The sequence below is a fragment of the Aquila chrysaetos genome, chromosome 3, assembly GCF_900496995.4.
Source record: "Aquila chrysaetos chrysaetos chromosome 3, bAquChr1.4, whole genome shotgun sequence".
NCBI classification, from domain to species: Eukaryota; Metazoa; Chordata; class Aves; order Accipitriformes; family Accipitridae; genus Aquila; species Aquila chrysaetos.
Window position 1 is genome coordinate 17966437 of NC_044006.1, and position 15508 is coordinate 17981944.

A 15508-nucleotide genomic window follows, 5' to 3' on the forward strand; every position below is an offset into this window, starting at 1 on the left:
TGGTTTGGGTTTTTTTTTTTTTTTTCCTTCTAATCCCACTGTGCCATATGTTAACCCAAAATACAGAACTCACAAATGTTAAAGACTTAATACCCATGCTTCACAACAATTAGCTAGGCACTGCCAAAACAGAAAACAAGTGAAAAATGAAACGAAGTGGACTATGCATACCAATGGCAACTGCAGTCTCCTGTGAATCTCCAGTAATCATTTTTATTGTAACTCCTGATGTGATAAGTGTAGTAACAGCTTCTTTTACCCCAGTCCGTGGAGGATCAATTATTCCCACAAGCCCCAAAAAAGTCAGTTGTCCTAACTCAGGACCAGAAGCTAAGGCCAAAACTTTTAGGAGACAAAGAAAAAAAGTAAGTTCAGATTTGAAATGAACACTTACATCAGCAAAGGGTGGGAATTGCAAATTATTTTTTTTTTTTAAACCTTGGTAGCAATGTCTGTTATCTTGAGTGTTCAGAATAGCCTACTTACATATATTCCTTTCTTGTAAAGAGTAGTCTTTTTACCAAGCATATGTATTCAGCACCTGCTTTTCCACTCCGCAATTTTAAAGAAAAACTAAACAACCCAGTGGCACTTACTGAACAAAAAAAATTTCCTAGTGTTTTTGGTTGTTCTTGTTTTTTTTAAACAATAAGCAGCGCCATTTTAAAAAAAAAAAAGTTATTTTGAGACACTGAAACAGCCTTACCCCTAAGTCCTGCAGAGCCCATAGATGTCTTCTCTTGCTGGTATTGCTCTCTCTGTTGCTGAACAAGAGGTAGGGTCTGCCCCTTACAGTTATATGATGTACAGTACCTAATGACTTGTTCATAAGCACCTTTCATGAAGCAAATTTCAGGTTTGTCCTAAAAGGAAAAAGAATTGTTATGTGCATGTGTGTATGTATACATAAATACACACACACACAAAAGTACATACATGTGCACACGTAAGAATAGCATATCCATACTTTTCTTAAGAGTCTTCAGAGCATAATGCAAATCAAAGTTACACTTCTAAACCTAAAAATCTGTTGTTCTGAGTATCTCTACACAGTGTATGTTCAAGAGTGGTAATGTCAGAAGAGCCAAGCTAATAATCTCATTTCAGTAGACATCATACCCATTGGACACTGCAGGTCACAGTTTATAGGCTAGAGGCCATGCAAAGGACAGAAATCAAACCTACACAGAACATTAGACCTAAAAGACCTTTAGCTCACCATCTGACCAGCTGCATAAGTCATTAAACATCACCTGCATCCTTGTACCATGCCTAACAACTCTAATATTTTCCAGATAGCAATCTGGCCTTGATGGTATCAAGGCACTGAGAATCCACCACCTACCTTGAACACTTAACTCCAATGCTAAATTAACTCATCACTTCCCTTCCCCCCTTGTCCATTAGAAATTGCTGCCTCAGCTCAATTTGCAGTCACTGATTCTTGTCTTCTCTCCTGTTGAACTAAAAAGCCCTTTTTTAATATAAGTCTTTTCTCCCTGCGAAGGTATTTATGCACAGTAGTCAAGTTACCTCAATCTTTCTGATAGGCTTAACTGATAGAGCTCTAATTTTCTAAACCCACTGTGTTTTCTTAGCCTTCAAATAATTTATGCTCCCTTTAAAACTGTTACCAATTTTTCAACAATCTTTTAAAAATGCCGGTACGAAGACACAGACACAGTAAATCCTTATATGGATGAAAGTCGTATAGCAGTTCCTGCTCATCACTCTTTATACAGACAAGCATAGTACAACCATATTATCCATATAGATAAAAGGATGTTTCCAAAGCAAAGGTTTTACTCTGATACTTCAACACTGTCAGCAAGCCTTTTTTTGGTCAGAAGTACTAGGATATTTTCCATAAATCTAAGATAAGGTCTGTTGTTGCATGTATTACCTAGAAGGCTCCAGTTATCAGACTGGCAGTGACTACGTCCATATTTGTAACAAAAACATTCAGATTGGTCTAAATGAAATATGAACGTGAAAGCACCAGAAGATAGGAAAAGAGGTTAAAGAATGGTTTGTATTGATAATCCAGGACACTGCTGACATAAATAAAATCTGTCAACACTGGGGAACATGCTGTCTGCATCAAAACCAGAAAACCTGTGATTTCAAACAAAATAAATTTTACTATTGAACATCAATGCATCTTGCTCTTAATTTATTATGTAACTATGTACCACTGAAACAGAAGATTGGCAGAATTGCTTTAGATGTTTGAGGAGGGAGGAGAAGGAAGAAAAAACAGCCAGGGATACATTCAAAGCCTCAGATATCAAAATACTTAAAATAATTTCCCCACATGCCTTCTATGGAAAGAATTTCTTGTGATTCTTAATCTCCACTCCAGAGCTTGAAACTAAAACTGTGCCTATTATCAAACCATATTCCCAGGACTGTGCACTACTACCAGCCTGCCATAACTTCTGAAGTAGAAAATCAGGATATTAAACAAGGTAGATAACCGTTCTACAGAGCCAGTGCACAAGGAAAACAGTGATTGAAGTTCACCTGCTGCGTTCTGTGGACACATTTAACAGCCATCCATTTTTGTTCTGAGCTGAAGGGATATTCAGCCTTCCTTATGAAGTCTTCCTGAAGTCCATCTAAACCCATCTGTATAAAACAGAAGTACCACTACAATGTCAGGTCCTTTTCCTTTCAAACAGCTAGGCAATTTGTTGACTTGTTGAGACATATTAGTTAACAACCATTACTTAGTTAAAAAAAACAGTTTCATCTCCACAGTTGCTTTTGAGCACACTGTTCCAGTTTAGATGAACTTCTGACAAACTAGCACTGAAAGAACTTAAAAGCTCATTTCAGGCTTCAGCATAAGTCAGACCATTTAACACTATATACTATCTTTGATCCAAGGATCTTAAAATACTTCGTAGATTATGACCATCCACAAACATATCTTGCAATGGCTAGTAATGTAGCTCTTGGTTTGACAAAACAAGTCCATCACCCCAATGTTTTTATTTTGGTTTTTTTTTATACCTTCTGTGTAATTTCTCTGCCAGGAGGGCCTACAAAATTGTAACACAAAACCGTGGCAAAGTCTGGAGAAGACAAGTCACTGATTTTAGGTCTGAATGATCCAATCTGAAATAACCTTTTTTTAGTGATCAGAATCACCCAAATATTTAATCTGGAACTAATCATGAAGACTCCAGACAAAATGCATTTCATTTCAAATACTGTTCCCTCCCCACCTGACACAACTTGCTGCATTCCATGCTCTAGCCTTAACCCAGTCCAAGAGAAAGTGCCAAATAAAGAAGATGCAGAAGCAGCAGCCTGCCATAAGCGATTTTTAGTACTTAGAGCTTCACAACTACTTCACTACCTCCCTTTCCAGCAACAGATGTGAAAGACTCCTGTTCTTCTCAGTTTCTATGGCCTCTTGACAAAATAACATCACTCTGGTCCTTTCCAGTTAAAGACTGGGGACTTGGAATGAGTCTCAGCAAGAAGATAGATATATCTCAGGCCTCAGTTACACAGGGAGAGAAAGACTGTAACACATTAATCTTTCAATGTTATTGAGTTTATTCACCATCACAGGAAAACATCAAGCACTAAGATGCCTTGCCACATTTCTCAGTAGCTGTAATGGGTGTGTTAGAGCATTCTAAAAAAAGGCCAAAACATTCAGTCACAGTGTCCACAACTCAAACTACCTATGCCCTGCACTTAAAGGGCACTATAAATGCTGCAGTCACCAATACCTCAGTTAACTTCTTACTGCTTCTGATGAGAACTGGGAAAGAGACAGCACAATCAATATTGAACAGGTAAATAGCTTGTGGTAGGTAAAAGGACAGTACTAAGTGCAGAAAGATGAAAATAAAAATTTTAATTCCGTTCTAAATAATTTTCTCTCATCTTTCAGAATGCCCAAAGATTTCCAACAGATAAGAAACATAGATGAGCAGCTGATAACAAATCTGGGAGACCCAAAGGAAAAGAAAATGAGAAAAAAAAAACCAAACCCACAACTTATCTCTACACACTTCCCACCTGCCATGAAACCAAAAAGCACTATCACGTACACACCTTCATAGCAAGCGCAATTAAAGCCCCTTCTGTAGGCTTCCCCATTAATGTGTTGTTTCTAATTAAAGCATCATTGCACACACAACCAGCCTAAAAGATAAGGAAGAAGAGGGGAGAAAACAGAACACAAATTAAGTGCCATACAAAGCTCTTGCGCTATGTCATCAATCAAAACTCACCTCTTTGTGCTAAGATCTTACCTCAACAATTTTGCTAATGGATGGGTTGTTATAACCATGAATAATTTCACCATTGAGCATCACTTCTCCAAACCTGTTATACCCTACTCCAGTAACCTGCAAGACAAACAGCCAAAGGCAGTATGCAATGTAATGTTCACCAGGTTCATAAACTGGTTTAATGTCAGCTTTTTACTATGAACTACAGAAAATTTTAAAAAGGCCATTCATAATGACTGATTTTACTCAGTGTGAATGGATTCTCCTACTCAACTTGTAATGTAGCAGGTACTAGATTAAGGAATAAAAACTCCTGAGGGCAAGTGAGTTCAATGAAATATACTACAGACTATTTAAAAAAAAAAAAGTAGTAATTTTCTTCCTTAGAATAAATGCAGTGTATGTTGTTTCTTTACAGTATTAGGCATGATTTCTTTTTTTCTTTTTTTCCTTTCTAATTTTTTTCCTCCTATTTGTCTTTATCCTGGTTAATAATGCATACCCCCTGCCCTGCAAGGGAATAGAAGTAGAGAGGAGAGTCCTACTTTCATCCAGTAAGAAGGAAAAAAAAAAAAAAAACCAAACCATAGTTGAACAGCCTCTCTCAAGGTAAGACTTCAGAGAGGTGTTAAAAAACAGTAAAATTGTATTTTCAGTGCATAAAAACCAGGCATCCCACTAGGATCCTAAAAGTCTTCATGTCTACAGCATTAACAGCTAATATATTTTACAGCCCTTTCAAGTTCTCTTTCAATTAGGAAAAAAGGAGCTGATTTAACCCAGATGTAAACAAATTGTGCTAGTAGTAAAGAAAACACAATTACAGTATTCCTATAGAATTCTAAGAATAGAAAAATAAATACCCAGATATATAAGAAAACATAGGTAAATAACAGGAAAGAGTAAGAAAAAATGCCAGTATTTATGCTTACAAAAGTCAATGAGAAGACCCTCTGTTAACTGTAATGTGGGAAAAAAAAACCCCTGATCAAGAAGAGTTTGAGAATTTAAGAACTTGTTTGTTTAAAACACTCCCATGAAATCACATCTAGTTCCACACCTTGCTGCTTTTACTTCTCTTTTGTGCATTTACTTCAGTCTGTGCAGCTAGTCCCCAATCTCAACAACCACTGTTTCATGTCCTGCTCCTACTTCCACCTCCATCCATTATGAAAAAGCAAGAATGACAGCACATACTCAGTGTGAAGGGTTCACACAAATTCTCTTTTAGCCAAAAGCGGGATATCCCTATTTGAAATGTTTGTAACATGCAAATTTTATTTTTGTGCACCTGCAACAGCAAAATAGCCTCAACTTTGTCTACTGAAGAAAACCACAATCTCTCAACTTGTCTTCGTACTCTATCTCAGCATCTGTCTTTTATTGTGACTTATGGCCACCAAGAACTTAACATACAAAAAAATTCTTCTGTAACCAGAGAAGTGTTGGATAACACAGCTCAAAGGCTACAATACTAAATGAACTGAAGAACAGAATTAGCTGGAAGTTGAGGAACAGGAGTTTGGTCCAACAAATTTACGCTTTCTTAACTGATGCTTTACCTGCAGCATACTCAGGTATGTTTCAGCTAATACACACAACAAAGTAAAAAAAAAAGGAAAATTAAAGTCTAACAGAGTCTCACTATATAACATACCTCAGCATGCTGCCCGTCTGAAGTAAAAATATGAGTAACAGTCATTTCATTCTTTGTCAGAGTTCCAGTTTTATCTGAACAGATTACGTTGCAACAACCTGAAATAACCAATTAACATTTATAAGACAATGCTTGTTTAGAACAATGTAACTAATGAGTATTCAAGACAAGCAAATTTCTAGAAATACTGCAGCTGTCTTTGTGAAAAAAACAAAATGAGATTTAACAAAGACAGCCAATTTTCAGCTATTAATGAACAGCTCTACAAGGTTCTCTGCAAGTTTGTCCAATAAATCAAAAAAAACCAATTAAAATCCCAAATTCACAACTCATCTGAAATACTTCCATTCACTACCTCTCCTTCATTTTATTCCACTGTATCTCAAACTACATTACTGAAATCTCAGTTGCGACTCCTGGTGAGGAAGACAGCTAAAAGCCTGCTTTGCAGTAGTCATTCTTTATCAGAAAGTGCAACACCTAACACTAGCCACAACACTTTTGTCACACAAGTGTGACCTACTACTAAACATGCAAATTTTAATAAGATTTAAAAGATTACAGAAATGTGAAATTAACATATGCCTTTTTAACTCAGGAAAACTGTATTTTCTAAGAGTGTTGCAGTATCTTGACATTTTTGGACACAATAGCAGGAATTGCAAAAGCAACAAAAAACCTTCCAACACTAATGAAACTCTGCTAGAGGCATTAGAAAAAATATGTCCAATCTTCAAATGCAAAAAGAAATTCAAACGCAGCGGAATTATTTAACTTAGTATTTCTTTTTCTTTTCCATGTCCTGTGCTTTACATGTTTCATGACTGAAACTGCGTACAGAATGTTTTTAAGCTTTAATGTTTTTAAATTATTTTAATATGAGCAGCATAACATCCTGATGCTGCATTATGATTACAAAGCTTTTTCTAATATTCAAATTTGGATTTTTTTCCAACTGTCAATATCATTCCTAAATTTACACCAAAAATTTAGTTTAAAAAACATTTTACAAGTCTTATTTAACAAGAACACCTCACAGCAAACAAGTATAAAGAGTACTCCATACCTCCAGTCACTCACACAGTTTAGAGTACTGCTAGTGTGGCATGCTATTAACTGAGAGACTGGGGTGCTTTGTTTTTTAAAACTGAAATAAAAGTAGTTCAAGGGCCCACAAAAACATATACCTGAATTCTAACTGTGTAAAATGCATTCAATTATGTTTTAAAGATACCACCACATTGCTAGCAAAATAAGAATACCTGCTTTATTTTAACCATTAGTCATCAATATTTGTGTTGATTTCCTAACATCTGTATCAAAATAGTATCTCTAAGTTAGTCTAGTCATACCTAAAGTCTCAACAATAGGCAGTTTTTTTACAATAGCCCGTTTCTTCACCATTCTCATCACACCAAGGGCCAATGTCACTGTTACCACAATTGGGAGTCCTTCAGGAATTGCAGCTACAGCCAAACTGTAATGAAGGTAAATATACAAATCTTGCCTTAGAACATCATACATAAATACATAGTAATGATACATTTACACTTCAGAACATTGTTTCTGTAGCTGCCTGTTCACTGACATTAAAAGTGAAAGGAAGCAGCTGCCATGTTAATCGAGTTGTATACCATTCATTATAAGATACACACTGAAGACAGTAACAAAATGCAGTAACTTAGACATTTATACTCATTACTTATGCAAAAGTATGAAAAAAAGTTGGGAGGAGGAAGAAATCAGTTGTACATCTGTTTTGCCTACACAAAACACTGATTAGGACCGTGCAAAGCAGCCCAGATTGTGAAGAACAAGTGTAGTCAGCACTAAACAGAACTGGGAAATGCCACTACTTCAAGTGACCACTGATCCCCAGCTGTTATTTCCAGATCATGATGTGGCAGCAAGCTCAGTGCAGGAATGTCACAAAAGGTCATTTAAAAAACAAACAAATAAAATGCCTTGTAACAGTGTAAACAAGATCACAATAAGTCATTACACAATGCTCAAAGATGCAGTTCCTGGTGCTCCCCCCCCCCCCCCCCCCCACCTCCCCAGAAGGGTAAATCTCTAGAGTTTGATCCTGTCATTTAAAGAAACACTTCTGCCTTATGCACTGTCCATGTAATTAGCAACTCAGCAACTTCTCTAAGAGTACAGAACTAGATCATCTAAATTCAGTTTTACTCTCAGCAGAAAACACCCTGGGATTAAGTTTCCATAATATGTTAGAAAATGAGCTAATGAACTACATGACACAAGGCTTGTAGTAACTTAGTTTTGCCTGATGCCATTTATAAAACTACATTTACTTTATTTACTCAGTGACGGAAATTCAAACTGTACAACTCTGTACAACATCTGTCTGTTTGCAGATGTTCCACAAGACACTCAGAAATCACCATACAAATGCACTTGAAGAGACTCACAAGAACATACTGTATCATTAAAAATAAGTACGAATTTGCTTTTTTACAGTACAAAGTTTATTTTCATTTTTAATGACTTATGTAAACTTAAAAGCAGAGCCTGTGTGCAAGCATATTATAACATGCATCACTAGCTTTCAGACACTTGCTGTAACGCCCAATCTACACTATTTAAAAACAAGTCTTACCTCACACCAATTGTGAACATATCAAGGATATGCTTTCCTTGCAACCAGCCAACCAGCATAATAACTCCTATAAAGAAAACAGTTGTCAGGATAAATATAAAACCAACATGTACTGTAGCCTCATGGGGACAAGAAAAAGAGCTCAAATAGCCAAAACCAAGCTTATAATTGTGCTACCAATAAAAATCTATTATTTCTTTCACTGTCAAAGCATGATAACATTAGTATGGCAAAGGTGAAGAAAGTTTCTGCCAGTCAAGTTGCCCAATCATACCAACAGTGAGGTACTCACTTAGGCACAGCTTGAATCAGAATACAAGACACGTTGCAGTTTAAAAGGAAGCATTTAAAGGACAAAAAGTAAGTCGGAAAAATATGTCACATTAGTAATCTTTAGATGATTAGTGGCATGAAATCAAAGTGACCAATAAAATGAGCCAAAATATTTAAAAAAGAGATCAAGCCTTCCATTCTCCCAAGCCTACATGTTAGTCTCAGTTACGTAATAATTTGCAATTCTTTTACATAATTTCTATTACCTATTATACCAAAGGAATACAAGGAAAGCTGTTTTCCCAAGAGATCCATGCTCTTCTGCAGAGGTGTCTTTGGAGCCTTGATGAATGGTAAACATGCAGCAGTTAACAAGCACAGGTTTGAAAGCATGAACTGTATCACATATTACTTCAGATACACAAATTTCAAGACACTGTCAGTCAATAAGATGCAGTTATACCCTATCTTTCCATAAGTTTACTTTGTGAAAACAGACTACTCTGTTCCATTCTTGTGTAGCATTCAAGAATATTCAAGAACACTTCAATGAAATGAAAAATTTATTAGAAATATTCTTTGGGAGCTTTCTGATGTCTACAGCAAATCTAATACAAAAGGTCATATCAAAGATTTTATTAAAAAAAAAAAAAAAATCATGCTGACTAAAAGCCACTGCACTTCTTCCAAGACCGAGAAGTTCTTGATAGCAAGAATAAAACTGACTTTTCAAGATAGAGGCATCAGAGCCCTGGAAGGCCAATTATATCTCAAAAGGAATTTGTTAATCATCAGTAGAAAATTCAAATTTAGACAAACAGAAAACTATGGAAATATTTAGACAATCTAGTACAATAAAAAAAGCATAGAAAGGAGGTGGGGACACAAAGCAAAAATTTTAATTAAAAAAAAAAAAAACAGGAAAGTAGATTTTTACCTTGGATGCCAGTAAGTTTGGGTTTTTTAATAGTAATATATGGTGGACTACAGTATAGAAAACATGGCAAAAAAAGGAAGACAGGGTCATTGTAAGATCATCTTTGTTCAACAAGTTATGAAAAAAGTGCATACACTCTGTATGAGAAAGCTGGTATCAAGTTTGATTCACTCTTACTATCAAAATTTACTTTTAAATTGAGTTTACTGTAACATAAACATAAAAAATAACTCTACAATACTCTGATATTTCAGAATGTTGTTGGTGTAGAATGCTCAGTTTTCTTTTTTTTTTTTTCATTAATAATTACACTTGCTACAATACAAGCTGAATACTATTGAACAGATGATAATATTTTCCTCACATGTGTATTCAAGTGGATTCCACTTTGGTGACTGGACAGCAGTATTCCCTTGAAAGGTGTAAGTAAGCCACTGCAGCTAACAACATGAGGTCAGTGATACACTCCTGACTGCAGCATTTAATGCTCATAGGTACTCTGGTTTGGCACATTTCAGAAATCTAAGTATCTAGAAAAAAAAGTGCTGCCTATACTATGCCTGATCATGTCCTGACAGCTAGCAATACACTGTCTCCTTATGGTCCTACATTGGTCAGGCAGCCAGAGAGGAAGCTAGAAGGCCCTAGATACACAAAGCACTCAAGAGTCTGAATTCCCATGTGGATCAGTGTACTGCAATAAAGAAAAATCACTGTGGGAGTTTGATATATAAGAGTCAATGGGAGCTTATAAAAGGATAAGGTGGAGATCATGAAGCAGCAGTAGACACATGCATAACCCCAAAGTACACTGCTAATCAAAGAAAAACATTGTCCTGTGCCTGCAGCAAACAAATCTGTCATATCAATCCCTTTTGTGCAACCTTAGTTCCACTTGAAAAAAAATACACTTCCACAAATTGCAATGAGATTTGTTCCACTGAACAGGTGTAGAATATTACTTTTGCAGTTAATATTTTTAGGTCAGCTATGGATATTTTGTCGCACTGAATTCAATTACTACTTTTGTGTTCAACAGCTAAGATTTCTTTCACTAAAGAAAAATACTAAAACCAATGTAATTAAGTTTAACTAAGGTCTTATGGAATAAATTCAAAGTTTTAATGAATGAAATACACACTTAGAAAATGTCTTTGCTTCTAAATAGTCACTCTTACCTCTTCTGCTTGCATCATTTTGAAAACCTCCCCAAATTCAGAGTTTTTGCCTCTAAATAGTCACTCTTACCTCTTCTGCTTGCATCATTTTGAAAACCTCCCCAAATTCAGAGTTTTTGCTTCTAAATAGTCACTCTTACCTCTTCTGCTTGCATCATTTTGAAAACCTCCCCAAATTCAGAGTTTTCTCCTGTTCCAATAACTATCCCCTAAAAAAAAAAAAAAACCAAAAATAAAGCCAATTCAAATCTGAAGTTTAACTTTAACATTAGTGGTTGCTCTTGACAGCTTTGACTCAAATACTGGGCAAACACCATTCAGCCTGCTACAATTTTGTTAGCTTTGCTTATAAAATTAATTTTTGGCACAAGTAGGGAATATTTTTGGTAAAAAACATTTTGCCTCTTTGAAACAAATTGCTATTCTGTGCACTGCTGAAGTATTTAGGAACTACCAGTAACAAAACTCAAACAGGGTAACACCTATCTAACACTAGCCACAACTGTATTTTCAGTTACAGGTTTTCAAACGTGAATGTAGTTCTAGAAACAAAATAGCACATCCTAGACAGAAGAGTTTCACATCATCTGCTCCCTATAAATTTGAGCTCTCCTGGCCCTAGATTAGTTTTCTTTTCAAACTGGTGTCTGAAAAAGCACCAGTAAGAAAAGCTCTGCAGCATATCACAGTAAAGTCTTCCATATTTCCAGTAAAAATTTCTGTTTCTATTCCATTTCTATTGTTTCAGAAAACTCAAAATGTATGTAGTCATTAAAGTACATTTCTCAATTGATAGGTGAACTTTAAAAATAAGAACTGCCTTCAAATAATTGAAACATGGAAAATATTCTTCCCTATCAATAATCAGGATGGTTTGGGTTGGAAGGGACCTTAAAGATCATCTCATTCCAACACCCCTGCCATGGGCATGGACACCTTCCATTAGACCAGGTTGCTCAAAGCCCCATCCAACCTGCCCTTGAACACTTCCAGGGATAGGGCATCCACAACTTCTCTGGGCAACCTGTTCCAGTGTCTTACCACCCTCACAGCAAAGAACTTCTTCCTAATACCTAATCTAAATCTACCCTCTTTCAGTTTAAAGCCATTACCCCTTGTCCCATCACTACATGTCCTTGTAAAAAGTCCTTCTCTAGCTCTCCTGTAGGTCCCCTTTAAGTACTGGAAGGCTGCTATAGGATCTCCCCAGAGCCTTCTCTTCTCCAGGCTGAACAACCTCAATTCTCTCAGCCAGTCCTCACAGGGGAGGCGCTCCAGCTACTTGATCATCTTCATAGCCCTCTTCTGGACCCCCTCAAGCAGATCCATGTTTGTCTTATGCTGGGGGCTCCAGAGCTGAATCAGACCAGGTGGGGTCTCACAAGAGCTGAGTAGAGGGGGAGAATCACCTCCCTTGACCTGCTAGCCACACTTCTTTTGATGCAGCCTGGGATACGATTGGCTTTCTGAGCTGTGAGTGCACATTGTTAGCTTATATTCATTTTTTCATCCATTGATACCCCCAAGTCCTTCTCTGCAGGGCTGCTCTCAATCCACTCATCGCCCAGCCTGTATCCATGTTTTGGATTGCCCTGACCCACGTGCAGGACCTTGCACTTGGCCTTGTTCAACTTCATGAGGTTCGCATGGGCCCACCTCTCAAGCCTGTCAAGGTCCCTCTGGATGGCATCCCTTCCCTCCAGCGTGTCAACCACACCACACAACTTGGTGTTGTCGGCAAACTGGCTGAGGGTGCACTCAATCCCACTGTCCATGTCCCCGAAAAAGATGTTAAACAGCACCGGTCCCAATACCGACCCCTGAGGAACACCACTCATCACTGGTCTCCACTTGGACATCGAACCGTTGACTGCAACTCTTTGAGTGCAACCATCCAGCCAATTCCTTATCCACCAAATGATCCACCGATCAAACCCATGTCTCTGCATTTTAGAGATGAGGATGTCATGCAGGACAGTGTCAAATGCTTTGCACAACTCCAGGTAGATGACATCCATTGCTCTTCTGTTATCCATCAATGCTGTAACGCTGTTGTAGAAGGCCACCAAATTTGTCAGGCACAATTTGCCCTTAGTGAAGCCATGTTGCCTGTCACCAATCACCTCTTTATTTTCCATGTGCCCTAGCATAGTTTCCAGGAAGATCTGCTCCATGATCTTGCCAGGCACAGAGGTGAGACTGACTGGCCTGTAGTTCCCTGGGTCTTCCTTTTTTCCCTTTTTAAAAATGGGGGTTATGTTTCCCCTTTTCTAGTCAGCGGGAACTTCCCCAGACTGCCAGGACTTCTCAAATATGATGGATAGTGGCTTAGGCACTTCATCCACCAGTTCCCTCAGGACCCATGGATGCATCTCATCAGGTTGCATGGACTTGTGCACATTCAGGTTCCTTAGATGGTCTCAAACATGATCTTCTCCTACAGTGGATAGTTCTTCATTCTCCCAGTCTCTGCCTTCTGCATCTTGGGTGATGTGGCTGGAGCACTTGCCAGTGAAGGCTGAGGCAAAAAAGTCACTGAGTACCTCAGCCTTGTCCACGTCCCGGGTAACCAGGTCTCCCGTTTCTGTCCAGAGGGCCCACATTTTCCCTAGTCTTCCTTTTATCACCAACATACCTATAGAAGCTTTTCTTGTTGCCTTTGACATCCCTGGCCAGATTTAATTCTGTTGGGGCTTTTGCTTTCCCAACCTGATCCCTGGCTCCTCAGAAAATTTCTCTGTATTCCTCCCAGGCTACCTGTCCTTGCTTCCACCCTCTGTAGGCTTCCTTTTCGTGTTTGAGTTTGTCCAGGAGCCCCTTGTTCATCCATGCAGGCCTCCTGGTGTTTTTGCCTGACTTCCTCTTTGTTGGGATGCATTGCTCCTGAGCTTGAAGGACGTGACCCTTGAATATTAACCAGCTTTCTTGGGCCCCTCTTCATCCCATGGTACTCTACCAAGCAGATGCCTGAAGAGGCCAAAGTCTGCTCTCTTGAAGTCCAGGGTAGCAAGCTTGCTGTGCACCCTCCTCACTGCCCTACGGATCTTGAACTCCACCATTTCATGGTCACTGCAGCCAAGGCTGCCCTTGAGCTTCACATTTCCCACCAGCCCCTCCTTGTTGGTGAGAACAAGGTTCAGCATAGCACCTCTCCTCGTTGGCTCCTCTATTACTTAGAGAAGGAAGTTGTCATCAACGCATTCCAGGAACCTCCTGGATTGCTTATGCTCTGCTGTGTTGTCCCTCCAACAGACTGGGGTTGTTGAGGTCACCCATGAGGGCCAGGGCTTATGAACATGGGGCTTGCTCCTATCTGTCTGTATGAGGGCCTCATCCACTCAGTCTTCCTGGTTGGGTGGCCTGTAGCATACACCCACTATAACGTCACCTGTCCCTGCCCTCCCCTTGTACCTTTGCTTTTCCACATCTGACCAGTGTTCCCATGAAAGCAATATTGCTCCTAGAAGTAAGGTCTCCATTGGTTGCTGCTGGCTGAGGAGCTGTAGATTTAGAGCAAGGAGCTGTCTCACCCGTAAAACTGGATTCATCGATAGAAAGGTCCACAGCCTTTGAAAACAAAATAGATAAAAAGCATAGCAATCTTTTGTAAGTAGTTGGAAGTGTTAATAGAAGTTTCCCGATTTTGACCATTAAAAATATATCCAATTTATTCATATGGTTAAGAAGCCATGTCAATATCAACCATATTTTAAGGATCAACAAAGCAACAAGCACTCCTACAGAATACTGCAGCAATGCAACAAGCTCACACTTTGAAGAGTCAAAGTTTACTCATAATTTTATGTTCATGTTTGTTTCTCTATAAAACATTCAAGAGATTGCAACTGTGAGGCATTCTGTCACCAAACAGAAGAGTTAACTGGGAATACAAGTGCACATACATACTATCCTCTCAACTCTTCTTCTGTCCGCTTCCTCCTACCATGGTCCATTAAGAACTCACTAACAAGAAGCATATTTCATAGTGGTTTTTGTTCACAAATTCTCTATAGGAAGAATGCTATTCAGGCAACAGCCGCATGGAGTAGAGGAACAGAAACTGCCTTTTTTTTTGTTTAGGTTTTATTTTTGTAGTTTGTTGGAAGCACGTGGGGGCAGTTAGAGAAGAAAAAGCTAAAAATTAATGATTCTTTATTAACCAGCTGAAGAAAATAAAATGTGTGTTCTATAAATATAATCTAAAACAAAAAATAACTTATCAACATATAAAATAAAGAGAAATGTCTTTCCCCAGCTGACATCACTTCATACATCTTAATGTATGAAGACTTTAATGGGTCTTGAACAGAGCCAAAGCCTGAATTATAAAATTCTGCTCACAAAATTTAAGTAAAATAATTTTGCATTATTAAAAAGTATAAAGCCACTATTAGTGACCACATCACTAAATTTCAAGATAAACTTCTCAAGAAACACAGTGTTAAAGGATGCATAATAAAACTCAATTGCCAAAACTCTTTGAAATGATATCACTTACAGGGAGTAAACAAGAATCAGTTACATTACACTCTGCACCACCACACTATAGTAGATCACTCTGAGTTTGAGCTGAGGATTTTTCAGTGTTTT

The 15508-nt window shown here is 38.0% G+C and overlaps 1 protein-coding gene across 11 annotated transcripts in view; it reads right to left on the reverse strand.

Moving 5' to 3' along the window:
- Positions 1–15508, reverse strand: part of ATP2C1 (ATPase secretory pathway Ca2+ transporting 1) — a 51769-nt gene that overhangs the window by 11504 nt on the left and 24757 nt on the right. For 8 of the 11 annotated variants that reach the window (XM_030007649.2, XM_030007651.2, XM_041122126.1 and 5 more), the window contains 11 exons: positions 14330–14485; positions 11059–11127; positions 9070–9145; positions 8531–8597; positions 7263–7387; positions 5911–6008; positions 4275–4370; positions 4075–4164; positions 2524–2628; positions 707–863; positions 172–342 (listed from right to left, as the gene is read on the reverse strand). In XM_030007649.2, the coding sequence (XP_029863509.1) occupies positions 172–342; positions 707–863; positions 2524–2628; positions 4075–4164; positions 4275–4370; positions 5911–6008; positions 7263–7387; positions 8531–8597; positions 9070–9145; positions 11059–11127; positions 14330–14485 (1210 nt within the window). The remainder of the gene's footprint in view (positions 1–171; positions 343–706; positions 864–2523; positions 2629–4074; positions 4165–4274; positions 4371–5910; positions 6009–7262; positions 7388–8530; positions 8598–9069; positions 9146–11058; positions 11128–14329; positions 14486–15508) is intronic. The other 3 variants (XM_041122132.1, XM_030007650.2, XM_041122133.1) reach the window with 3 other exon arrangements.